The 27462-nt window shown below is 44.3% G+C and overlaps 1 protein-coding gene and 1 long non-coding RNA gene across 4 annotated transcripts; one reads left to right on the forward strand and one right to left on the reverse strand.

Annotated features, from left to right (window-relative positions):
• Positions 1 to 12817: 12817 nt before the first annotated feature.
• POU2AF3 (POU class 2 homeobox associating factor 3) lies at positions 12818 to 27007 on the reverse strand. 3 transcript variants are annotated; one of them, XM_066247132.1, is made up of 5 exons: positions 22463 to 27007; positions 20457 to 20551; positions 16430 to 16484; positions 14836 to 15062; positions 12818 to 13488 (listed from the first exon to the last, which is right to left on the reverse strand). In XM_066247132.1, exons 1-5 carry the CDS (start codon positions 22467 to 22469, stop codon positions 13114 to 13116), a joined length of 759 nt encoding a protein of 252 aa, XP_066103229.1. In that variant the 5' UTR covers positions 22470 to 27007; the 3' UTR covers positions 12818 to 13113. The 3 variants fall into 3 exon arrangements, with proteins under 3 accessions (XP_066103229.1, XP_066103209.1, XP_066103219.1); XM_066247112.1 differs by lacking the exon at positions 22463 to 27007 and adding an exon at positions 20639 to 21333; XM_066247122.1 differs by lacking the exon at positions 22463 to 27007 and adding an exon at positions 20762 to 21332.
• LOC136315493 (uncharacterized) lies at positions 14820 to 19176 on the forward strand. The gene is made up of 4 exons (XR_010727514.1): positions 14820 to 14943; positions 16436 to 16589; positions 17379 to 17661; positions 18181 to 19176. It is a non-coding gene; the product is annotated as an uncharacterized lncRNA (long non-coding RNA).
• Positions 27008 to 27462: the final 455 nt, after the last annotated feature.

Consider the following 27462-nt stretch of genomic DNA (forward strand, 5'->3'; position numbering starts at 1 on the left):
AATGTTCTAGCATCCTCACCATTTTTTTTTCTTTCTTTTTTGTCAGCATTTGTGACATCTTCTTGGAATATCATCCTTACTTTTTCCTTCTTTCTTTATTTTAACTTTCTCTGCTCCTTTCTTTTCCTTTCTTTCCCCAACCTTTGAAAAAAATATACATTAATTTTGGTCCCTACCCACAATAACCTTGCCTCCTTAAGAGAACCACGGGCCCCCTGAAGTCAGGGACCATATCCTGAATTGCAAGCTGCCTGGCAGATTCAGGAACTTCCTAGAAACATTTGTCAGTGTGGTTCTGAGTGAAACTGTGTCCTTCTTGCCTGTGATTGTGCTGCAGAGACCCGAGGCAGAGCCCTGCCTTTCCCCCCAAACTCTCCTGGGCTGCTGTTTTTGGTTGTGGCTCTGGCTGCTACTCGGCAGCTTTGGTAGATGATGGCTGCTTGTCTCCGCCCTGGATGGTTTGACCAGTGCTCAGCCTGTGTCATCTGCACAGCGACTTCTTTCCACGCACAGACCTTTATCAGCGGAGGAAGAGGTCTTGACACTATGTAGTCAAGTCTAGAGTTTCCCGTTCCCTGCATGTCTTTATTCCTCTGCTGGAAACAAGAATTCTCAGTGGCTAGAAAAACTAGAAAATATCTGAGCCTTAAGTTTCTGACTCAGTCTGCCTGAAAAAAATAACACAAACAAAATAAAAAATGAATTTTCCAGCCCTGGCCGGTGGTAGAGCATCAGCCTGGTATATGGAAGTCCCAAGTTCAATTCCCGGCCAGGGCACACAGGAGAAGCACCCATCTGCCTTTCCACCCTTCTCCCTCTCCTTTCTCTCTCTATCTCTCTTCCCTTCCTGCAGGCAAGGCTCCACTGGAGCAAAGTTGGCCCTGGTGCTGAGGACGGCTCCATGGCCTCCACCTCAAATGCGAGAATGGCTCCCATTGCAACAGAGCAATGTCCCAGATGAGCAGAGCATCACCTCCTACTGGGCTTGCTGGGTGGATCCTGGTCAGGTGCATGCAGAAATCTGTCTCTCTGCCTCCCTGCTTCTAACTTCAGAAAAATACAAAAAAAAAAAAAAAAGAAGAATTTGCCAAACTCGACTCATAAGAGGACATCATTGCAGATGAACATATACCATTATCTAGACTTTAAGAGTGAAATCTTGGCTTTCTATTACTACAGATTGTGACCAGAGTGCTGAAAGGCATGGATTCTGGGGAGGTTGTTGTCAAGAAGTCCTGGTGAGCCTGGCATGTGGAGGCACAGTGAATAGAATGCTGACCTGGATCACTGAATTCTACCCTAGGCTTGCCGGGTCAAGGCACATATGACAACCAATGAACAGTTAGAGTGAAGCAACTATTTCTCATCCCTCCCTCTACCACCTCCTCTCTCTGTAAAATCAATGAATAAAATATTTTATAATACATACATATGTACATACATACATACATATATACATACATACATACATAAATGAGATGTCTCTGTGAATGGGTTCAGTTGAAACTTTATGGTTAAAATGCTGGTGGTGCCCTTTCTAGGGGCCAGGCATGGGCTAGCTGCTTCATGTACAGCCTCAAGTCCTTCGACAGTCATGGGAAGGAAACGGGTGTTATCTTTATGTTCATTTTACACAGGAGAAAACCGAATGAAATAGTTTAGCCAAGCTAACACGCCTGGGGACTTAAACCTGGTATGGTGCTCATTCTCTTAGTCCCTTTAGTATAACCCCCTCTGAAAGGAAAAGCAGAGCATCAGTGTTTAAAAAGCTTTCAGGAATCAGGCGCCAAAGGAAGGTGCTTTAACCTAGCATGAACCCTCAGACTAATAAGCCATCACAAGTGGAATATGACTTTTGCCTTTGTTTTATACATTTGGGTCCATGAGACTAGCCCCATAAAAATATACTATTTACTTCTGGACCATTACTAAAATTTTTATACTTGTCACAAGGTGACCAATCATCTTCAACCCTTGCTACACAGAGCATGGTCAAGAGACCAGCAGTGCCGGAGTCAGCTGTGAGCCCGTTGGAAATGCAGGCTCTCAAGACACATCTCAGACCTGCCCACTCAGGCTCTCTGCTCTCACAAGGGCCCCAGGGACACTGGTTCAGGTGAACCAGTGAGATGTGCTCGCAGTCCTGGCTTTTGACTGTGTGGCCTAGGCAGTTGGATTTTTCTCAAGAGTAAGAAGCAGAGATAATTGATCATAATTTAGTCTATCCTTTTCTCTATAGGAACATAACTTTTTTTGTTGTTTGTATTTTTCCGAAATTAGAAGCGGGAGGCAGTCAGACATACTCCTGCATGTGCCTGACCAGGATCCACCCAGCAAGCCCACCAGGGGGCGATGCTCTGCCCATCTAGGGTGTTGCTCCATTGCAGCCAGAGCCATTCTAGCACTTGAGGTGGAGACCATGGAGCCATCCTTATTGCCTGGGCCAACTTTGCTCCAGTGTAGCCTTGGCTGTGGGAGAGGAAGAGAGAGATAGAGAGGAAAGAGAGGGGGAAGAGTGGAGAAGCAGATGGATGCTTCTCCTGTGTGTCCTGACTGGGAATAGAACTCAGGACTTCCATACACTGGGTTGATGCTCTACTGCTGAGCCAACCAGCCAGGGCCAGGAACATAAGTTTTTATTATTTTTTTTAATTTTTTTTTTCTGAAGTTGGAAATGGGGAGGCAGTCAGATAGACTCCTGCATGTACCCGACTGGGATCCACCTGGCATGCCCACCAGGGGGGCGATGCTCTGCCATCTGGGGCGTTGCTCTGTTGCAACCAGAGCCATTCTAGCGCCTGAGGCAGAGGCCATGGAGCCGTCCTCAGCACCCGGGCCAACTTTTTGCTCCAATGGAGCCTTGGCTGAGGGAGGGGAAGAGAGAGACAGAGAGGAAGGAGAAGGGTAGGGGTGGAGAAGCAGATGGGCGCTTCTCCTGTGTGCCCTGGCTGGGAATCAAACCCAGGACTCCTGCACGCCAGGCTGACGCTCTACCACTGAGCCAACTGGCCAGGGCCACTTTTTATTATTTAAAAAGTGTTTAACCACCCATAAGGTAATGAATAATAACAACTCGCTCATAAGAATTAATTATTTAAAAACACTTCTGTTAAACAGTGAAGTTTACCTGAAACCAAACACTTGGGCACACTTTAAGTACCACATCCACTGAATATTATCTCTCTTTAGAGCCAACTCCACAAGGTGAGATCCCTGAAAATAGCTCTATGAAAGCATTTAACTACCTGTGTGCACTTATTAGAGAGAAGAGCAAAGATAGCAACCACTTATTAAATAATTCTACTTAGAATCAGGAGCACTTTACTTGTGTTACTACTATTTTTTTGTTCAGTACTGAAATTTTTGCATCTCTTCCAATTTTCTTTTTATAGAGAAAAGAATTTCACATAAGATTGTGAGAATTAGTCAACAGGGACTGTGTCTTAATCACTTTTCCACCTCCAGAGTGCCTGGTGCAGCATTTCATATGTAGTAGCTGCACAATAAATTTCTTTTGAATGTGGAACAGCCTGGTAACTCTATGTTTTTCCCAAGAATGCTTTTAAAAAAGCCTTTTGATTTTCTTTATGGCATTTCAATGAATAGTTCTATGGCATCATTTGAAACAGCTGTACTGGAGCAGTTTCTTTGTAGAGGCCCAACAGTATCTGATCAAAGTCTCTTAGTTTCTTTTCTGCCCTCTACCATGTTTTACTGCATAGCTTTCCACTAGCACTTTGTAGTCAGAATCAGTGATGCTCTCACTCTACTGGTGGACACACTGAGCATGGGTGAAGAGTGAGTCAGTGGTGAGAACTACTCATCGCAGGAGAATTCTGTTTGAAAAGCATCTGTGCCCTTTCCTAGAGGAAGAAGAGAATATATTATGAAGTTAGACAGATTTAGGTTTAAATTATTCATTTAACTTAATTCATTGAAAATTGATTAATGAAAAATGAGTCATTCAAAATATGATGTTGTCTAGAATCTATGTAAACATAATAAATTAAAATTAATAAAAAACATATGATGTTGCAGGGGAGCTCTACAAATACTCTAAAGAGCTAAAAAGAAAAACAAGTGGGTCCTAAAGCAAATAAGCCAGAAACATTGCTGGAGACAAAAATGACAAAACTAAAATTGTCTACGTTGGGCACATCATGAGAAAACAGGGTTCTTTGGAAAAGACAATAATACTGGGAAAATAGAATGGAGTGGGGAAAGAGAAAGACTAAACAGAAGATGGATTGATTCCATAAAGGAAGCCATAGGTACAAGTCTACAGAAGCTGAGCAGGGCTGCCGGAGACAGGACACTGTGGACACCACTCATTCCCAGGGTGGTGGGGACTCAGAGCTGACGAAATGGTATGTGACACACACAATTTATTGGCTTGAGCATTTGACTCAATCCCTCTGAATTTCATTTTTCTCATCTAGAGAATGGGATAACAATACTTACCCCATTGGCCAGTTATGGGGACCAGATGAGATAGTAGCAGACACAAAATACCTGGGGAGCTCCATCTGCAGGAGTGACCAGCTGAAGCCAACAAAAACATGATTTTTCCCTAAGGTGCAGAGGCAGCATAGAAACCAGATAGATGAGCAAATCTTTCCCAAGAGAATGAAAATGACTCTTCTTAGACACTTGTGCCACTGATGATATATTCGCAATCCCCATTCCCTTTAAGACAGGATAGCTTCTTGTCTCAGTGTTTTAAGACGTTTGAAAAGGCCTTGGATGGTATGGCCATGCAACGTTAACTGACTTCCTGGGATGACCCGTTATAAGCTCTTTTGATAAATAATAATGATAAAAAATTAGCATTCTATAAGTTGTTCCCAAGAATGAAACAATTTTAAAGAGTTTTTTTTTCTTAATGGGGAGGTTTTAATCCATTGATTTATACATTTTTGCCACTAAATTGTAGGTACTTGTCCAATATCACAGAGCAAATAAGTGGTAGAACCAGGAATCAAATCCAGATCTGTCTGGCTCCAGAGTACTTAAGTCTGGGCTGAACCGCTTTGTGTGGGAACAATGGCGTCAACATCTGGGAAACTGGATTTCCCTCTCCTTGATGCAGGAAGAAGTAGAGAAGTCAATGTACCTTGCTCCTGAAGGACTGGGAAGGGACATCAAGGCTCAGGCTCTGTGTGACAAACATGACTAACCAGATCGGAAGGCTCAGTTCTGTCCTCCACAGATGGCCTCCTCCAGTTAACCAGCGAGCTCTTGCTCCCCGGCCAGGGACAGGCATTGTGCCAGCTCAGGGCGGGGGGGGGGGGCACCACACAGGGGGTCCTCCTGTAGCCATTCTCCTGGGAGAGGAGATGAAGAGTTAGGAATGAGCCACCAAACCCATTGTAGCTTTGATCCTTCCTCTACCCACTGTGAAATGTTGGGGACAGACAGAAAGCAGCCTTTTCATTTTCTTATGCACAAAGTTTGGCTGTGAGTGAGTGCTTAAAACTCTAAAGAGAGAAATTTGAAAAAAGATGCAGAAAGATTCTTTAGCATTTATATTTAGTTCTGCTCACCGAGCCTGTGGGAGAGAGACAAGCTGCTCAGGAATCATCTCGCTCCTCAAATCCAATTCAGATTGGCAGTAGCTGGCGGACTGATGATCAGGTCCCAGGAGTTGGGCCAGAGGAGGAGATTCAGGGTCAGGGGCTCCAGGCTCCTATCTGCTACAGCCATGTCCAGAGATTCCCAGTCCACTGCAGCTTTTTGGGGGCCCAGACTATAGTAAGAATGCAGATGGGTGTCCTGGGTATATTTTTCTGTTTCAGGTAAAGAGTAGTGTGCTAAGACAGGTAAGGTACCCAGGCTTAGAAGACTGGAGCCATATCACCCACACAGGGGCTGTTTTCCATGTGTTCCTCTGGATGTGCTATGTTCCACTGAGAGAGCAGTATGGGGCTCACTGTGAAGAAGCAAACTACTGTAGAAGGAAGAAACATTTCTGTGGCTTACTCAGGGTAAAATCACATAAAATGAACACACAGAGCTCCTCAGAGAGTCAGTGAGCTCTCCCGCCAGCCGTGCTCAACGCCTCAACTGGAGATGGGAGTGTTCCCCCGGAGCCACTGAAAGTGAAACAAGCAAAAGGAGCAACACAGAGAGGAAGTCCAAGAATATGAGAATATCCATGGATGCCAGCGCTGCGATCCCTCCAGGCCAGAATTCTCTGCTAAGAATAATGAACATGGGCGGAGACTTATTATGGCCAGGGCTGATGCTTTTTATGAACTTTTAATAAGTATATTTTGATAACCTATAAGATTGGAAGGGACACCAAAGTTTTGTGGTTGTGTTTGTCCCTTAAGACAACCTCAACAATTAAGCACATTCCCCTTCAACTTCTTGCTCCAACACTCAGACTTTTTCAATACCACCTTGTTGGCCTGAAACAACTTCATGCACAGTAAATGACACTGGACTAAGAAAGTCCACTGCCTTCCCCGCTGAGCATGGTAATGTCCTGGGACAAGTCACTCTACCACTCTGAACACAATTTTTTGGCCTGTGGAATGCAGGTTGGTTGGATAGCACCTCTAATTCTTACCTCTTAGATGAGAACATTAGGATTTCCTGGGGATTAAAAAAATACTAATTATTTTTTTCAACAAAATTCACACACACCAATAATACATAAATGTGTGCATGTAAAAAAAATGGTGAAAACTGAATAAAATCTGTAGTCTGGTTAATAACATTGTACCAATGTCAACTTCTGATTTTGATATTGTACTATGGTGATTTAAGATGTCAGGTACTATTGAGGGAAGCTGGCTGAAGGATACCTATCTATGTATTAATTTTGAAACTTTCTATAATTTCAAAATAAAGTGTTAACAAAGATTCTAATGCCCAAATTCCACCCCAGAGATTGTCAATAAGTGATCTGAAGCTTGGATGTCAACAAAACCTCCTGGGATGATTGTAAAGTGCAGCCAGGGTTGAGAACCAGTGAACTTGATGATCCCTGGGTCCCTTTCCAGCTCTAATATATTATCAGTCAAATTAATCTCAACCCCTCTTGAAACTATTTAAGTGTCCAACTTGTAGAGGTAATATTTTTTAAAAGTTTATTACCCTCTGTATAAAAACTTTCTTTTATTTGTCCTAAAGTGACCCCTTATTTAGTGACCCGAGCTCTAGACGCTTTCATCTTCAAGCATTGTGATCTTCTACCTATATCTCAGAGCTGCAGCTTCTCAGTCGATGTCCTTCCCGTGAGTCTTGTCTCCGCAGTGACCGCTGCTCACTGGTTGCAGACCACTTCCTGTTGGCTCTGGACCACAAGTTCCTGCAACAAATGCTACCAGCTTTGCACAGGTCTCAGCACTGAGGGTTGAACAGGACACATATTCCTTTAAAGTCCCCTCACTTTATTCTCTGTACTTATGCCCAGAGCTCTAAGGGGAACAAGACTTCCTAAACAGTTGCAGTTAACCAACAGGAATTATAGTGTGGGAGGGGAGAAATTCAAACATAGTCCGAATGGGGTTGTGATCATAGTTCGAAAGAAAACTACCTCTACATTAAACCTCTCACAGGGAGCCCACATGAGGATGTACCGCAATTCTTAGTCTAGATCCTCTGTCCCCTCATGAGCCCTCCTTTCAAAGAATACCTACTTCTTTGCATAACTGCGATCCTTACCCTACTCACCTTTAGGGAAAGTGTCACCTACCCCAAATTGATCTTTCCCTAGGATTCACCCCTTCCTCCCATCAAGACAGTCCTAGGACTTGACTAACATAACCAGAGCTCTTCTTAAAATCTGGCTTATCCAAACAAGAATTGCACAACAGGAAAGGAGGTGGTGACTTTGGGGCTTTGACACCGCTGGTCCAATCCTGATATGTTAAATGGTAGATGTCTCCTTTCCCTTCTGATTATCCTGGTGGCAAAGGATGGATATCTCTCTCTCTCTCTCTCTCTCTCTCTCTCTCTCTCCCCACACACACACATTCTTCCATATTTGCTGAGGACCAACCACATGTTTTCTATCTATACCAAGGAAAAGAAACTTTTCTGTAAGTGGACACATAGTCCTGCCCTCAATGAGTTTTGACACTGTTATTATGCAGAGCTGGGTCCTCTCAGATTTTTCCACCTTCAAGCCCCTACACTTTGCCCAGAGGCCTAGTAGAGCACATGCAATGGGGCCAATTACCCTGCCCGTGAGAGCACACAGCCAGCTACCCCCAAATGGCCCCATCTGGCCACAGTAACATCTAGGCCCCCAGACCAAATCTGTTATGTAGGCAGGACATCTTCATCCCTTCCCCTGTAGGAGGAATGGAGGCAGTGTGGAGGGTTGTTTACTTTACCAGGCAGTCCTGCCAGGGCTCGCACTGCAGGTTACATAGGGTTTGAGGATTTAGAGATGATGGTAAAGCAGCTTTCTCTCTTGAGATGGCAGCGCCTTTCTCTACACGGTCCCCCCCAGGGCATTTTCCTTGCATTTCTTAAGCTCTTTTGCCTCTGTACCTGGCTCCCTGAGCCCATGTCTTCTATGCCTCTCTTCTTCTATCTCTGTGACTCTGTAAATAAACTTTCTCTTATAGTTTGAATCTTGACTCTGAATTCTTTCTTAGCCAGAACTCAAGAACTGAGGTTACTGAATGAAGGTCCAATCGCTCGTAACATTCTGGTGCCATTTCACTGCCAACAGATGCAGGAATTTTTACCTGCTTAAGTTATTACCAGCATGCAAGTCATGTAACAGTTTGAGAAAAATAGTTACTGGAGCTGAGGTAGACATTTCTTTCTTTTTTTTTTTGGTATAGAAAGCAAATAAAGAATGTTTCTATTTCTCCATGTTTAAAAGCTACAGACCTTCATACTGTTGGTATCTTAAGAAAACAAAATAAAAAACTCCTATTCTGAGCACCTTCAAAATACAAGAAATTGATAATATCCTCTATTTTTATGTCACCCTTCTGTATTTTTTTGCATATCACATGTTCCCCTATTCAACCCAAACTAATATTAATCTCCTCTCTCTTTGTGTTGCTCAAATATTGATTGATCAATTAAATTTTATGGGGGTGACACTGGTAAACATAGTTTTACAGGTTTCAGGTGCCTAGTTCTACAACACATCTCTGTCCAACTTACTGTGTGTTCACTCGCTAAGTCAAGTCTTTATCCATCACCACTTACCCCCCACTACCTCCCCCTCCCCACCCCTGCAATCACCGCACTGTCGCCTGTGTCCATGAGATTTTTCTTGTCCTTTTTGCCCTATCCCCATATTTTCTTTAACACATTCAGCCTTATATTAAAGGTCTTTAGAATTCAAATCTTGTTTTCGCTGCACTGTCCAACACTAAATCTTTTCATAATTCTTATAATCATTAGGTTTTTTACCAGATATTATATATCAGATAGAGTTTATCAGATATTTCACCCAGAATATTAAAACACACACACACACACACACACACACACACACTGGTGGTAAGTCATGTTTATTTTAAGTTACAGTTCCATAATTTCATTAGCTTTGATTCTAACTCTTTGTAGCCTTCATCTTTCTTGACTGGATCTGATTTTCAAGAACAGTTTTTTATCACAAGGCACCACCCACCTCCACCGCCCCTCAGCCGCCCCTGCCAGGCTCCATTGTCTCAGCTCTGCTTATCTAGCTCTCTTTCCTGGTCCACCTGCAGGCACAGGCCGGCTGCCAGCATGTCGCTGGGCCAGTGCTTGAGGGAATGTTTCCACATGTTTACTACCTTCAACCTTGTGTCATCTTATTTCAGGCTTTCAGGGTTGACCCTTAATTTAAATTTACTAAGAATTTTAAAATAAGTTTGTTTCCATCATAACTGAAATTCTCTAATATTTAAATTTTAAAAATTACACCTGAAACCTATATAATTTCATTAACCAATGTCACCTCAATAAGTTCAATAAAAAAGAAAAATGAAATAAATATTATATCTCCTTTTAACCTTTGATCACATTTTGAAGGCACATAATCAATCTGGCTCATGGTAAGCACTTAATTTTTTGTTTTATTAACCTCTAATGGTTCTGAATAATAAAACCATTTGAACTTTCATAATAATCTTATTAAATGCCTCTGTGGTATGAGGAACTAGCTACAGATATACATGTGACTTTTAAGGCAAAAGATCAAATTCTTCTAAGTAAGTGTAAGGCATGGAAAATTCAGTGAGTCTATCAGACAACCTGAGTTGGAGAATTCTTCCTCTGATATAGGTTGTGTGACCTTGGGCAAGTTATTTTATCTCTCCAAACTTTCGTTTCATCAAGAAAAGTGAGGGCAATAGTATGTGTCTTGTGTGGTTGGTTGAGCATTGACTGAGATAAGGCCCATAGCACTGGCCTAGGGAAAGAGCTTAGTCCATCACTGTAACCTATTATTATTGTGCTTCTAGGTCCTACTAATGAACAATTCAGACATTGAATATATCAGTGTTTTTCAGGTGTAGAAAAGGACCATTTATATCAGAAGCAAATTGGGTACATTAAAAATGAAGATGCCCAGGCCCTGCCACAGACTGACTGAGTCACGCTTCCTCACACTGAGGCGCAGGCATCTGCATTTCATACAGCTTCCCAGGTGGGTATTGATGACAGGCATTCTTGATGGCCACAGCACTGCTGGCAGATGTCCTACCTGCTGCTGCAGGGTTCTAAGCTGTTCTGTATAAACTCTGGTGGTTAAGAGACTGGGTAGGAAGCACCTATTCATTTCCTGTGTGCCAGGTAACTTGTTAGTCCAAGTTAGAGAATGATTTTAAAGATTAATTTAAGATGGAGTTATTCATTGTGATGCATATTAGCTATAGTATATTAGCCCTGTCTCACATTCCTTTATGAGTCTTTTCTCACACTAGATTTAGGCAAAAAGCCAGAGACATATGAGGAAAGAACAAGACACAGGGAGGTAGAAGTGCTCTCTGTTAGAACTGCCAGGTAACCTACCCAGAAGGCAGAGGATACAAGTGAAGAATAAAAAAAGGAAATGGGTGACCTCCAGGAAAGGGATGTTTTGGTGCCAATCACTGTACATCTTTTGGTCCTCTGCTTTTTTGTCCCTTGGGATAGGGTAGAAGGTATGCAGGGGCTTTGGTCTGTGTGAACAGATATTTGTTGACAATAGTCCAGTTTTGTTTGAAACTATTAAAGATTTAGTTTTGTTGGCACCTCAGAAAGACAGTACTTGTTCTGTTTCCCTGGCACATTTCTCTCATGAGACAGGTTGCAACTTGTCCTGTTTGCCCAAGCCGTCATGGAGTCTTGGGGCAGGCAGAAATCAGGCAGGGGCATTTTGAAAGCATATTTGCTTCCTAATAGAAACAGGCCCACTGAGGTGGCAGCTGGTCAGCTGCTTTCCCTTGGTTCCCAAAGTGGGGACTCTTGTGCTTGGCATCTTTGTATCTGTGGACAGTCTGCCTTTTCTGGGGAGCTTTGACCGATTACGATGGGAACATACCTCTGTGTATATGGGCAAGTTGGGGTTTAATGGGGGATGATTCCACAGGTCCCTTAACAGTCTTTCACAAATGGAAAGTCAACTTTTCTCCATCACTGGAGAGTGTGTAAGAAGCACGTATCTGAGGTCTTTCAGATTCAAGTTTGGGTGCTTATTGGCTGGGTGACCTTGGGCAGGTGACTAGACTTCTCTGAGCCTCAGACCCCTCATTTTGTTACCAATGTTGTTTGTGGAGATTAAATGAACTGAAGTGTAAGAAAACCCTTAAACAATTCTGGCACTCAGGAAGGGCTTAGAGAATGGCAGCTGTGGCCAGTGCCAATGGTACCAGTGTTGCTGTCATTGTGTTAAACCTGAACACATGAAGAATGCCTCCCAGACTTCAGTTCAGGAAATTAGTCGTGAGCATCAGTGCCCTCAGCGAACAGGATTTAACAATATGATCTAGAATAGGTAGCTTAAGTAACAATCTTTACCTTGCCAGACAGTTGAGACTGTTCAAATAAATTAGGCAGAGGAAAGAAATTCTGAAATTCAGTTATAAACAACATGGCCAATCCTATATATCAATCTGTAAATACAAATAATGCATATTTAAAGATCTGAAGCACAAATTTAGAAATAGAAGGTAACAACAAATTCTAAACTTTGTGATGCATCAACAGCAAGGCAACCCTCAGGAGAAAGATCAAATATTTTCCCAGAAAGTTTACAAAATAATGTTTTACAAGTAAAAAAAAACCATATGTCTACAAATTAAGATCGCTACACATAGATAAGATGTGCTTTTTGGTCATATTAATATATATTTTACTGGTTAATGTTAGATACAAGAAACTAATGACTCATAGATGTCTTTCTCTGATGTTGTTCCAAGATGTACATACGCCATTATTTGAAGATGAGGCTGACTTTCACTTCTCTGACATCACAGCTGTTGTCTACTTTCCATCCCCAAGGGAGCCAAGGCACCTCACCACATTCAACTAATTTTAAATTCATGAACAAGTGAGATTAAACTACTTAAGCATAATTCATGATTTCCAGAAGTAATTGATATTATTCAAAGCAATTGGAAAGTATTATTCAAAAATTATTTGATTAATTGATTTTAGAGAGAAAACAAAGAGGAGAGAGAAGAGGGTGAGGAAGGAGAGAGAGAGAGAGAGAGATTGTTTTGTTGTTCCATTTATTCATGCATTCATTGGTTGATTCTTGTATGTGCCCTGACCTGGAATCAAACCCACAATGTTGGTGTATCTGGATGACACTCTAACCAACTGAGCTACCTGGCCAGGGCCAAAAATTAAAAATAAAAGTATAAGTCAACACTTAATAATACAAAATTATTTATTAGTATAAAAAGATGAGAATTTAGTTCATTACACAGAAAAGTAAAACAACTGAATGTCCTACAAAACTTTTAACTGTAAGCATACAAAATAGGAGTCGCAAATGCCTGGGTCTGAGAACTTCATCTTAATGCCTAAGTTAGTGTCAGAAAATCGAACGTGTGACATGTAAACTGTGCCTGCGGTATTTTGTTAACAAGTTACCTATTTCAAGCTGTCACTGGGTGTGGCAGAAAAAATAGGTATATATATGCCATGTTCCAAATTAATGAAGTTCTATGAACTATAGCAGATGTCACAGTTTGTTTCCCTCGTGTAGAAGTCACTGGTCGCTGCTGCAGAGGAATCAAAGTTCACATAGTCTGTGCCCCGACAGGAAAAATACTCGGATGCTCGGATGGTGGCCAAGTGTTCTGCCTCGCAGGACACGCAGTAGCAGCCTGAGGTAGGGGCTGGGCAGAAGCAGTTGTACTGGGCATGCGAGGGCAGATGAGGGTAGGAGTAGTCTTCTGAGGGGTAGCCACAGTTTCTGGTGTCCAGAGAAGGGACAGAATTGTAATTCTCAGGAGCATAGGAAGGTAGATGAGCCGGTGAGTAACTGTAGTCTAAGGAGCCAGAGAGAGTGGAGGAATCTGAAGGTGATCCTGGAGTCTAGAAAAATAAAAACCAAGGAACAAAGAGCTTGATAATTTAGAATTCAAAGCACTGAATAGAGTGGATTTACTAACTCAGAGTAAGAATATTAGAGGTGAAGAAACAAAACACCCAACCCAACCCAAGTCTGAAGAAAGTAATTTTATTTGCTGATTGCGTGATTTCATGACACCACATTCTGTATTTACCTATTTCTTTCCCAACAATAAATTGCCTTGCATCACTGGTTTCTTTTGTTATAACCATAGTTTAGAGGATGCTTTGTCCTTAAACCACAAAATCCCATTGTGTTTTAAATCACCTGCTCATCAAATCCTGCTGCATGCCACAGTCTAAGCTGTAGGCACAATATAAGCTGCAGGTGGCCCCTTGGACGTTTACCCACACTCTTGGCTGTGAAGAACAAGGTGAACTCATGTAGAATGGGGACCCTCAAAGACCCAGTGTCTGGGAGATGTGAAACTACTCCTACAGTTACTAAAGTTTTGTCCCCGGAGGAGGAAGGTACCTTCCACTTTTTCTTAAACAGGTCTACAGTTACTATTGTAAAAACCTCTCTTGGAAGCTAGACGGAAACTGGACGACTGGGGGGGGGGGCACTGTATGCATACTGGAGTTAATTTCCTATCCCCTTAAAATTTAGTCCGATCTTGATTCAGACTTTTGACAAACCAAAATCAAAGAGGATTTACATAGATAAAACTTACTTTTTAAGGTTTAAAAAAAAATCTACGAGTATCTAAAAGACATCTTCAACAACTGGTATTCTACTGATGCAAACCTTACTGCATTTTAAATAATACATTTTCAAACATTTGAGGTCCATCAAAAACAGACCATGCAAATTCTTCCAAGTATTAGGGCTTTATTTTCACTAACCATCTCAGACACAAATGAGTTCTTGTGCCTAAACCAGACCAAAACAATTAGTTAGAACAGCCAAATCCATGTCAAAATAAAACAAAAGCCATTTATCAAAATGACAGTTTGGTACTGTGTAGATACAGCCTGATTCCATTTTCAAGAACCCCCAAATCAAAGGGCCATTGTTTAAATCAGTGATTTCCGATGAGTAGACATCTTCACTTTATAGCTTAAACACTTTACATGTATATTGCCAGAAACCTTTCTATCGCAGCACACCAACCTGGCACAGCAGCTTGGGAAACATGTGGCTATTTCTACCTCCATTGAGTTGTAAATGGTCTCTGTTTGCTTCCTGGATGATTTCCTTGTTGACAGTGTTTGTGTGCTTTCTTATGAAATGATGCAAACATTCCTACAAAGCATTATTACCCTAGAGTAAGCAGTAAGCAGGTTTTGTTAAGAACTGAGATAAATTACCAGGCTCTGGTTAAAGCAGAAAGAGGCATCCTGGAAGCTGTCCGGGAAATAGTGTGGAGTACTTTGCATGGAATGGAGCAAAGGGTCTGGGTGTGTCTCGGTCTGAAGGTAGGAATCCAGTATCTGGTCAAGGCAGTTGGGGTTTTCTTCACAAGAAACACAACTGGAAAAGTCTCGGGATTCAAAATAACTGGGTGTAGAAGAAATTGATTCAGGCTCAAAATAGACTAGAAAAGAAGGGAAAAAATTTTTTGTTGTTGTTTAAAAATTGCAGTTATGGATTTGAATGGAGTTCTATTCTATATTCTGAATCTTTACTATGTCTAAGGGTAAAGAGGGTTTGAGAAGTTTGAGAAAAGTAAACAGTCAGGAAATCTGGATTTTTTTAGCTGCCTTAGCTAATTCAAGTTCCAGTGAAAGGAATCTGGTTAATAATGTAAAAATTGGCTGTGACTGTGGCTAGGGCTAAAATAAAAATGATGGTGATCTGATCTGTATCTGTCAATCAAATCAGGCTTCAAGCTTCAACTTTCTTGGACCATCAAAGGCATCTATAGTCAGTCCCTACTTGCAGTTCAAATAAGCCTCTCGGAGCTTACAGAGTTGTTTGAGGCTTTAGGAAAACTTCTGATGCCAAGGGAAATAATTCTCTTGACTCAGGGTTATTATTTTTCTAAATTTTTCACACTTACTTGGTAACTTAAATTTTGAGGAGTGATATAAATGGAAATGCAAATTATAAAAACAGAAACCAAGAACAAATTAGTACTGCTTGTTCTAAATTACAAAAAGCAAAAATGTTCTCTTGTGAACAGGGCAACATAATAATGGATTTCAATAGGTTGTTAAATGCCAAACAAGGCTAATTCTGAAACCATGATTCCTTTTCTAGTTTAGTATTAGTAGACCCCATTTGTGGTTATTATCCTCAAACCCTCATAGGAGATAGGTTCAGAGTGTGTCTACCAGAGGGATTTCTTGAAGTCTTAAGGTTCCTCTGAAGTTAACTGGAAGTGGCAAATTCAGAGGTGAGTACCATAAGCAGGTTTACTTACACATGAACTCTCTAAACTTTTAGCTGTTGAGTGGCATAGGCAGGAATGCTTATGTAATAGAGTTATTTGTATTGGGCTGAGAAAAATTACAGTTGTTTGAACTGCTTTCTGGGAAGAGAGAAAAAGAAGGGGAGGGAAGTTCCTGTCGGCTAGACACTGACTTGAACAAGAGCAAAGGCATGACTCTAGGATCTCAGGATCCATTTAATGGTATGCTAAATAAGACAAGTTTCTAAAAACAACTCTGACCTTTTATTCTAGTTTAGTTATTTGGCAATGAGAAACTGGAATAAATGAGAAGAACAAGCTCGGGACAGAGGAGACAGCAATGAGTAGACAGTTTAGAGAGAAGAAAACATTTGCACTAGTTTGCTTGCGGGGCTTCCATCTGGAGTCACTGTGCCTTTTTCACCTTCTGATTGGTTGGATTGCAATTAAATGGTGGTGCCTATCTTAACCCCTAAATCAAGCATTGAAAGACTTCTGAGATGCACTTTTGAAAGAGTTTTTGAGGGAGTTGTAATGCTGGCTGTACTGACCTGCAGAAGGTGGTGTGACTGGATCGGAAAGGTGAACACTGTTCCCTCCGGACAGCTGCAAAGCAAGAATACGACCATTAAGCAAAGTGAAATGAAGAGTCTGTGCAAGGGAAGCTAAGGCATTTATTTGGCTGTGAACTATGTTGCCTTCTGCTCTAAGGTAAGCCAGACTCTTTCTTCTAAAACACTTAAAACTTAAATAGTATTGGTGTTATATTTTATTCAGATTCAATTTTTCTGTTTGCTTGGGGATTATTTTTTCTAATATCAGACTCGCCCACTTAAGTTTAAAGGCTATTAATTATAATAAAAATTTAAATGACTTTTATGTTTTAGAAATGTAACAGTTCAAGAAAAGTCAGTAAAGAGACTTTTCTATTAAACTATTCAATTTAAAATTAATGAGGACTTACATTTATTTAATCCCAACTTTTTCTTTTTAAATTAGTCAATCATTTTCTTCTAAATAATCATATACTATCTGGCTGCTTAGCCTTAGGAATTTGTTTTCCCCAAAGGACATAATTCCTAACTTTGTTAATCCTGGATAGATCAAAAGATTCACATGTTCCTACTAGCTATGAAATTCTAAAAAGAAAAAAAAAATTCTTAAAGTTGTAGTCATCAAATTAGAGCCTAACTCTATTCTAGTTAGTAGTCAGGAAATATTTTAACTCCTTATCTGTTTTTAAAATAATTTTTATAAAAGTTGCTTTTTCAGTACTATAAATACAATGACGCTTATGAGATTGTTCCTTTTAACTATTTAAAATAAAGCAGCCTGTATCTTCTAGTTGAATTGCTAATTGTACTAACCGAAAAATTTAGGATTTATCATTTTATTTTTTTTAGGTCTTAGGTGGTGTCTTTAAAGTTTAAAGGGACCAGCACTGCTCTGTGGCTCTGTGCTGGGAAGCTGAGCTCACCACACCTCTCTCTTGGGTTGCAGGGTATACCTTTTCCCATGTAGGGGACCACTGAGAGATCACATAGTCAGCCACTGCTGAAACAGGAAGTGGTGTTAATTTTGAAAATGATCCATGCTGTAATGTCATGAACCGGGAAGCTGGAATCCTTCACCAGTTCTTCATGCAAATATTTGGCTGCAGCTTGAGCTAAAGGACTTGGAAGGAGTGGGTTTAAATACTCTGCTTCACTGCAGAGTCCTCATTAACCCCATTCCTCCCCCTGGAATGGTCTGTTTGTCGGCCTCCCCACCTTATCTCCCTGGGGTATGTTTACAATATCCTATTTGATATTATCTTTCTAGTCATGAGTTCACTTTCTACTTTGCTCCAAGAATACAAAGAAAGGCGCCTCTCTCTTAAGAGTTCAAATAGCACAAAAACCCACAATCTACAATTAGAAAGAAAACATATCAAGGCTGTTAAAATATTAATGGTTAAGAAAAGGGTAACATATCTTTTGATAAGTACCAATTCAAGTTTCCCTTTATCCTAAAGGTAAAAGATGTATGTGTGGTGTGTGTGTGTGGGGGGAGGGGGGGTTGTTTGCAAATTGATTTGACCTGGCCAAAATCAGTTTTTAGATCAAATGTACAAGTTCTGCACACACACATTTCTCCTGGCACTGTTTGAAACCCTCGTATTTGCTTCAGTCTAGAACTTCTATTCACAATTGCCTTTTTAAAATTCCAAAGGGTGGATACTATTCTGACTTTATAACAAATTAAGGTGAATTTCTTCCTGCTTTGTATATTTTATAAAATTAACTCTCTCCTTGGCTTAAAGCTTCCTAGAAGCGTCCTTCAACTACTGAACAAGTTAAAGATCATCCCAGTTAAACCAGAAGCGTCTACACCAAGAAGCAGGCACAGATTATTCCCTGGTGTCTGCCATCCTTGCCTACTAAGCATACCTTCACAGCTTTCCTGGAATCCCAGATCCTTCTGAAGGTTCCCATGGAGGGACCGTACATCTGACTCTCGTAATTAAGTCATCTGTGATCTGTGTGCTATTTCTCCTGCCTGTGAGGACATGGGCACATATCCTATACAAGGAGCCTCTGCAAGGCACTGGCTCAGAAGAACTGCTTTATTATTTCTCAGGGAGGAATAGGAATTGAGAAAACTTTAGATAAGTCAAACCTCTCCAGGGAACAGGTACTAATCAGATGCACAAGTGAAATGTTTAACCCTTGCTTTGCATCCTGCAGCTGTCTCACAAGGGAAGGGTGGCCAAACCAACCTGTAAGAGGCCAACCCAATAGAATCGTCATGCCCAGTGGGACTTCTTCAGGCATACCTGAAGCAGAATTCTACCATGTACCAAAGCTTTCTAATGAAAGATTACATCTTGTTATGAACATCTTGATGATATTTTTCTTCTTTTTCTTTTATTCTCTCTCTCTCTCTCTCTTTTTTTCTCCAGAAGCATTTCCCAGTTTCTTGTTTCTGGTTTATTAATTTTATAATTAGCTCTGAATTGAAGGGCTTGATGTTTCTCCTAATCAGCAAACGTGGACCTGCAGAAAGATGAATTTAGGGGTCCAATAGGTGGGAAGTCCTTTTTTTCAGTATTAAGAATAAGAAGACTTTGGTTCTACTTTTAGCTCTACCACCAGGAACTGTAAGACTTAGAACTTTAGCTGTAATAGAAGCATATAGATCCCTGATCTACTTACCTCCCCCTTGTTAATATAAGAACTAAATGAAATTAGTGTACAAAAAAATGCTTTAAAAGAACCACTATAAAACTCTGTATGAGTGGAATAAAGTTTTATTGCGTTAGCTGAAATTCTGCAGATGGAGGTACTAATTTCGTCAGCGAATTTCAAATTTGTGCCGTACATACCATATCGTAGCAAGCTCACACCCAAACCTCTAAGCTCTGAGCAAAGGGTATGGATGAACATTATCAAAAAGCTGGCTTTCAAGCGATTGTAGTCGCTCTTCACAAATAATAATGATAGCTAACATTGAGCACTCACTATGTGGAAAGCACTCTTCTAAGTGCATTATATGCAATAACTCATTTAACCCTCACAAAATTTATTATCTCCAGTTTAAAGATGAGAAAACTGAGGCAAGAGAGGCTTAGAGGAGACATATGATAGAGGCGCTGAGACCTGAACCCACTCCACTGGCTCTAGAACCTTTGTTCACCACCCCTACATCATTTGCCTCTTCCCACAAAGGCTCATTTTATGAAGTTGTACACTGCACACAAACAGCACCAGCCACAAAACTCATATGGGCAGGCATCAATAGGTCGGTGAGAGTAATATGGGCCCCAGCTATCTGATCCTACATGCACACCTAACCCAACCCACAAGCAATTGTACAGTCAAGGGCTTTCAGTGATGAAGCTCTCTCTCTTAGAGGATAACCCGACCTACTTTATGTGGTTCTGCTGCTGCCCCGAGAGAGCTCTTGGCAGTACTATCTGCTTGGAATGTCTATAAGTGGCAGATCAATGTCATGATAATCTGGAACTACACAAAGCTACATTACATCTTAAGGAGGTGGTTCTATATTCCAAGCTGTCTCCTCTGCAGAGACATAGGCCTTTTCTGTTGGGAACTTTCAGTGACTGGTGATTTACAGATAAATGACCTCAGAGGCTGGGTTCCAGAAGAATGAAGAGAAAGGGGTCTGTTCCATAGAGATTCTCTCCTTGAAAGGCTTCCTAAAGCAAAGTAAGTTTCTGGAAGTGCTCTGCTCTGCATATGTGAGGGTACATACCCTGCCTTCCTAACAGAATAACAACCTACTTACCTGCAGATTGCTGCTCTCCCTACACAGGATCAACAAGCCCTTCTTACTCAACTAGGATCAGTGAGGGATGAGCTTCCCAAAATCTGGAGCCCCACAACATGCCACAGCTCTTCTTGGTGGCTTCCTGTGCTGAACTGGGATGAAACTGGGCATCAGATTTATAAGAACAGCTGAGGAAGGCCAGGTCTGGGGATGGTGACTGGGGCCCAAGCTGGCTTCTACACCTTCCTAGACGGCAGGGTTGAATGAGGCCTAACACAAGTTGGGAGCAAGAGAAGGGTTTATGCTTACAGTTCCCCCTGAGGCTGTCTGGTGGGCCCTTCGCTGCTGCAGCAGCTCCTTCACTGTGATCTTCACCCGGACACCTTGATACACCTTTGGTTTTTCTGGGGAAAGACAACCAAGTCAGCAGTCAAGTGTGAGGTTTCGGCATCAGGCTGGGGTGTGGAGGTTCTCTTTAGAGATCATGGTACCTGAGGCTGAGGTTTCTAGGTTTGGAGAACACAAAGGGAACACTAAAAGACACGTGGAAAAGAAACTCAAAGTTCTCAAATTTGATGGGGTAAAGGAAGGCCAAGCAGGCTGCAGGGCCTCACCGGGAATCATAACATATGGATGTCTGTGGGGCCACCTATCTCAGGTGGGTCCTATCCCTAGCAACAGCACACAGGTGTTTCTACACAGGGGTGTGGAGACCAGTCCAGGGGAGCTCACATCATGGCTAAGTTGAGGTTACCTGGGCCCAGCCTGCTGACCTGGGAGAGGGAATTATGGACCAGGGGAGGGGCCCGGCACTGATGCAGGCACGCTCTCTGATCTGTAGTGGCTGACCTAGCCCACCCACTGTGATGCTCCCACTGGTGTACAATCTCTGAAACCCTTCCTTCTACACCCGCCAGGTGTGGCTTCTGGGGAGGCTCCGACCTCTACATGCCCTTGGTCTGAAAGCCAGTGGGGCAGGCTGTGAGGCTGGGCTAGCCTGTCCGTGGGCCGATGAGGGACCTCCCAGACTGACCCCGGTAAAGAGCCCAGGCAATGGGAATGCCGTCCCTCCCTTCCGTCTGTTTCTCCTGCATTCCTCCCTCGCCCCCTTCTTCCGCCTGCCCCGCTCTCCATCTTTCCCCCTCCCTCCTTAGGCCCGGCTCCTGCGCTCCCCTTCCCCCGTCTCTCCCCACCCCCTCCCTTCCTGGCGCAGGGATTTCTCCGCGGCACACGGAGCCTCTGGGCCGAGTCCGCGCAGCGCGAGTTCCGGGAGAGCCGCGCGGGGATGCAGAGGACGGCGCGCTCGGCGGGGAGGCGGCCCTCCGGAAGGGGCCGTCCCCGGGGACGGCAGGACCCGGCCGGACAGCCCCGGCCGGCGGGGCCAGCTGAGCGTGCCGGAGGCCGGCGGGGAGGGGGCGCCAGCGCGCCTGGAGCGGGACGGCAGCGGCCCGGGGCCCGCCGGGCGCAGTGAGTAGGTCGGGCCGGGCCGTGAGGTCACGATGGGCCGGGCCGGGCGAGCTCTCCGGGGCGGGAGTGCCCGCAGGAGCCCCGAGCCAGCCGGACTCTGACCTCGACCTGGGAGCGAGCGCCCGGGGAACCGCGCTGGGAGGGGCCGGGCCCCGCGCCTTCCGGCGGCCGCGCGACCGGCCCGGTGCCTGGCGACGATGCCAGGCCGCCAGCGCCTCGCCTGGCCATCGCGGAGACCGCAGAGGGACACCAGGGAGCCCCCGGGCTTGGTCTCGGGATCGAGGGGGCTCCCCAGGAGTGGAGCTGGCGCTGTTTGTCGTCCGGACAGACCCAGGAAATCCCGTGCCCGACCCGTGGGGCCTGGGACTGCGTCCCCGCGTGGTCCCCCCGTCTCTCTCCGCAATTTCCTCGCGGTGTTCCGCGCCCCGCGGGCTGCGGTCGCAGCTGGGGTCCACACAAGGGCCGCCGCAGTTCAGCTCGGTGCGCCCCGCGCTCCCTGCTCGCGTCCCCGGCCAAAGGCGAGCCTCTAGCTCCTCCCGCCGCCGCTATTGGGCGCGCAGAATCCTTGCCGCGAAGTCGCCGGGTCACTACTGTGGCGAAGTGCGAGGGCAGGTGGGTGGCTGGGGTACACTAACGTCCGCAGCAGCCAACACGGCAGATGGGCCTCTGCTCTCGGGAGCAGGTGCCGAGTGGGAACGACCACAGTGTGGCCGGTGCCCTAGCCCGTCCCCGGCACACCCTTGCATGCTCTTGACTTTGTGCCTTTCTGTTCAATGCAGGAAAAGCTGTGGAAATTCAAAAAACCCCTGGCCTGCGTGACCCTACCCCAGGAGACACAGCTGAGTTACCCGACATGATGGTCAGCAGAAGCTGGGTCCGTGGCTGGATGCTGCAGCTGCAGGGACTCAGCACTGAGGAGGGCTCCTGTGCAAGGAGAGAAGCAGAGATGCAACATTTTTAAAGTTTCACAAAGCATCCAGCTGCATCCAGGTTCCTGGAGCAGGAGACAAACAGAAATAATGTTTTATACCTTCGGGTATAGGTTTGAGTTTTTTCCCCCTCATGCCAAGTATTTAAAACCTCTAGAAACCCATGATTTGACAATCAATGATTGCGCGGTACTTTCAATTTGAATATTCAAAGGCTTAACAAAATGGACTATCTTCTGCAGAAATCCTGCACACAGTCACCCCACAGAGAGTCCAGAGAAACAGGGAGTGAGACCCCTTTGGGTCCTGACCCTTGCTTTTATTCTATTTTGAGCATTTTGCCCACCTCCCCACAGATAGAGCAGGAGTGCTCAAAGATGTTCTGTATTTCTGCCTAAGAGGCAGCTCCAGAAGCCCTGAGTGACTTAGCCTGCCCTTCATGACCACCTGAGCCGGGCTGGCAGGCCAGACTGATCCCCACATCCCCAATATCTATTTTAAGGGAAAAAAACCTTATGTCCCAGGGAGTGAACATGGCAGTCAGTAGTTATAGCATAGCAAGGGGTCACTCTGGGCCCAGGTTGCAGGCCAGAGGCCTAGCAGAGGCCTTAGCTCTGTACCTCACCCCCTTCTGGCCCCACTTGGCCACATGCAGGCTTCCCTCCCCTTTTGTGGGCTCTCTGTCTGGGCCCCAGACACTGAGGTTTCAGCACAGAATGCCTGCCCATTGAGACCCTGTGCTCCTCCCCAGGGTGCTAGGGCTGCCCATGGGGCCTTGCAGTCTAGAGCGTTTCTGAGGCTGGTGGCTTCTTCACTGTGATGTTTTCTCTTCTCCCCTTTTTCTCCCTCTGGAGCATCCTGCTGGCTTGCTGCAGGAGCTTGTGTTGAGAAATGATATAAGCTTGGCTCCTGCTCATGTTAGCTGCAAGGGCATGGATGTACTCACACTTGGGGTGAGAGGTGGGAGGGAGGTGGTCCAGACCTGCACCTTTCACACATGACATAGGACTGTGTTGGGTCATCCTCTCAAGCACTTGCTCTGCCTCTCCGTGTGAATTGGAAGCTCAAGAAGACGGGAGTGGTTCAGAGAGGAGAGAGTGCCAAACCCTTTCCTAGTCCCTGAGGGAAGGGGAAAGCCCTGGGAGGCAGAGGCAGGGTGGGATTCCCTTTGCAAATAAGCCAGACATTCCCACCAGGCCAGACCCAGGTTATAGTTATAGGCCTCTGCTTGTGTTCCCTGAGTTCTCTGGAATGTAAAAGTGGAGTTGAGCCTAACAGGGCACCAGAAAAAGATCTGAATGCCCTCCAGTGTGTCTGATGCAGGATGGAGCAGAAGGTGATGCGGGAACAGGGCTCTCTGAGAGTGACGAGACACCAGAGTCTGAGAGGGGTAGGAGTTGCTTGGCGGCTGAAGCCTTGTCTCTGGGGGCAGGGATCAGGGCTGGGAACACCTGAGGTGACAGCTGACAATGGAGGGCAGAACAGGGTGTGCTTGTCTCCAGCCCAGCTGGAATCTGTAACAGCTTCTGGAGACTCTGTCTCTACAGGTCCCTTAGCTTGTGTCTTGCATTTTCCTGCTGGAAGTCAGGCTGAAGACCAGACAGAGGAGGAGGGGAAGAAGATGAGTTCGTAGGGTCCCCGTTTCCTCTCTCCCTGCTTGCCTGGGCGCTGCTCCTGCAGGAACAGCAAACAGGGCAACGTGCAATTTGGAGGTGGTCTCTTTCTAGCTTTTTCTATTATTTATTTTTTCTGTCATTTCCTTTTTGTTTTACATTGATTTTTTTTTTCTTTTGTAGCAGAGACAGAGTCAGAGATAGGGACAGATAGGGACAGACAGAAAGGGAGAGAGATGAGAAACATCAGTTCTTCATTGCGGTTCCTTAGTTGTTCATTGATCGATTTCTCACATGTGCCTTGACCGGGGGGCTACAGCCGACCAAATGACCCCTTTCTCTAGCCAGTGACCTTGGGCTCAAGCTGGTAAGTCCTGCTCAAACCCGATGAGCCCACGCTCAAGCTGGCGACCTCGGGGTCTCAAACCTGGGTCCTCCTCATCCCAGTCCAACACTCTATCCACTGCACCACCACCTGGTCAGGCATAATTTTTTGGTTTGCTTTTAGAAAACCTTCCCCTTGGTCATTTGGCCTATTTGTTTATTTTCCAAGTTTCTTTTTGTCTCTCTGCTTGTCACTCTATTTCTTGCCTGCATTGCATTTTTGCTTGCTTGTTTGTTTTTCTCCCTGGCTCTCTCTGTGTGTCTGTTTCTCCATGATCTGAGATGCTGTCTCACTTTTCCAATCCCAGTCTCTTTCCTACCCTTTCCTTCATGTGGAGGTAGACAGGGATAGCGGGAGGCCATAGTGTTCTGGGGGCCACATCACTGAAGTTGATGCTGTGGAGAAGGCAGGCAGTGCTGTGTGAGAGATGAACTCGCAAGTCACAGTCTGTAGGGACAGGGAAGAACTCCTTGTCCTTCCAGCAGAAAACCTCTCCCTGAACCATGGCAGCAGTTCTGAGGGCTTGGGTGTTGGCACCTGCTGCTGGGATGGATGTTCAGTGCTGTTGCTGGCCAGCAACTTGAGACAACTTGGTTTCCTCAGGCCAGAGCCCTGTATAGAGAAAGAAGTTCCCGTTTTTTAGCCCAACATTAAGGGTTTTTAGTTTCTGCTGTTTTTGTGATTGCAAGACCCTAGCCCAGATATTCAAGAGCCAAACATCATGGTTGTGGGCATAAGGGAGAATCCTAAATATGTCCCATGAATCCTCTTATAGGTCTGCACGTGCTCTGAGGCCTGGAGTAACCAGATCTGCCCTCAGACCTTGTAGAGTTGGGTGTTCCTCACAGGAGACTTTTAAAAATTGTCATTTATTGAGTGTTTATTGGATGCCAGATGCTATATGGTATAGTCCCCATTTCACAAATGAGGGACAAGGCATAGAGGGGTAAGCAGTGTGCCCAAGATTATCGAGCACAGAAATGGCTGTATTGGGAATCAAAATTTGATATTGCTGAAGCCCTTTCTTGTAACTATCAGTGTTGTTGTGCTGATCTTTTATAGCACAGGCCTTCAAACTATTTCAGCTTCAGCCCACAATAAGAAATCCATTTTGCATGTTCACATACTATATCTATAACAATATTTACATATTTATGAAATAAACTTTCATGAAACAGTGTACACCTATATATAAGGCACTCTGAAATTTTCTATTCCATCTTTTCCATTTTATTCTATTTATGAAAAATCTATGTTAGTTGGTAGTTACTAAGAAAATCTAGTGGCCCACTAGTGTGCTGTGACTCACATTGGAAAAACACTGCTTATAGCACTCATAAACACGCGTGTGTTGTGCACCTGGAAGTGTTTTGGTGTGCTCTCTGTTTTACTGTCGGGGTGTGTGAGGAGACAAAGGCAGTGCAGCATACTGACTTGAGAGTATTCTGTAAACACAGGACACCAGAACCCTAAGAAAAGTCTGGCTAGAAGGGAGGGTGAGCTGTTAATTATGCTAATTACAGTTTGAGCTTCTGATACTGGTAACTCTTCCCTCTTGCTGAGGGCATTGTTACCTCTAGGGTGTCCTGATAATCATTTAGGTTTTTTCTTTTTTTAAGTGAGAAGAAGGGAGATAGTCATGCGCCCCAAATGGGATCCACTTGTCAGCCCTCCATCCCCCCCCCCCCATCTGGGGCTAATGATCAAATCAACTGAGCTAATTTTAGTGCCTGGGACTGGCCAAGCTAACCTCAGTGCCTGAGGCTGATGCTTACTTAAACCAATCAATCCACTGACTGAGAGAATGGAACAAAGAGAAAAGGAGGAGAAGAAGAGGAAAAGGAGCAGATAGTTGTTTCTTTTGTGTGCCCTGACTGGGGATCAAACCTGGGATGTCCACATGCCCGGTCAATTCTCTACCCACTGAGAAAACCAGCCAGGGCTTATTTAGGAGTCTTAATACAAAGCTGACAAATATTGTGGGGCTTCAAAAGTCTTGAACAGGCTCACTTGCTTAAAACATAGCATTGGGTCCTGATGTTTGCATGTTGGAAGCAATCTTTGAGGTGCCCAGAGACTAAGTCTTTTACCAATATCCATACCAATGTCCTTGCTAGTGGGTGTCCAGCCTTAGGCTTCCTCCATTGCTTGCTGGGCTGCTGGCCCACAGTAGATGTATGTTGAAGAAACGGGAGCTCATTACTTGTCAGGTAGCCTGTTTCACTATTAGATTGCTTTAAATATAATAATCGTTGATTGAGCCAAAAGTCATGAGCACCAACTATGTACCAGGCATGGTATCAAGTACCAGGAATGCAAAGTAGGTCCTGCTTTCTGTCATCTGCTCTGTGATCAAGTAAAACGGAATAACTGTTTCCTACTTCCACACTATTGCTTCTCCTCTAGAGGTTTGTTTGATCATTTATTGGTTCCTTCCTTCCTTCCTTCCTTCCTTCCTTCCTTCCTTCCTTCCTTCCTTCCTTCCTTCCTTCCTTCCTTCCCTCCCTCCCTCCCTCCCTCCCTCCCTCCCTTCCTTCCACAAGCATATACAATTTTCTACTCTGACCAGGCCCAGTGCTGTCTTTTAGCACGCCCAGCCCCCTTCCAAGGCTTTCCCTTTTGAGGCACTCCATCTGTAGTTTTTTTCATTCTCCATTTATTATATGATATTTTTCAGTTCACTGGGCCACTAAGCTCAGAAACCCTTTAGTTTGTCACTGACCTTTTTTTTTTTTTTTTTTGCATTTTTCTGAAGCTGGAAACAGGGAGAGACAGTCAGACAGACTCCCGCATGCGCCCGACCGAGATCCACCCGGCACGCCCACCAGGGGGCGACGCTCTGCCCACCAGGGGGCGATGCTCTGCCCATCCTGGGCGTCGCCATGTTGCGACCAGAGCCACTCTAGCGCCTGGGGCAGAGG

This window comes from Saccopteryx bilineata, chromosome 1 (genome assembly GCF_036850765.1).
Source record: "Saccopteryx bilineata isolate mSacBil1 chromosome 1, mSacBil1_pri_phased_curated, whole genome shotgun sequence".
NCBI classification, from domain to species: Eukaryota; Metazoa; Chordata; class Mammalia; order Chiroptera; family Emballonuridae; genus Saccopteryx; species Saccopteryx bilineata.

Coding starts and splice junctions, on each gene's coding strand:
- POU2AF3 (XM_066247112.1), bottom strand. CDS start 20,771: ATGATTCCCGGTGAGGCCCTGCAGCCTGCTTGGCCTTCCTTTACCCCA. Junction 20,552..20,638: donor CCTAGAAACCTCAGCCTCAG/GTACCATGATCT, acceptor GTCTTTCCCCAG/AAAAACCAAAGGTGTATCAA. Junction 13,489..14,835: donor TCTGCTTTAACCAGAGCCTG/GTAATTTATCTC, acceptor TTATTTTTCTAG/ACTCCAGGATCACCTTCAGA.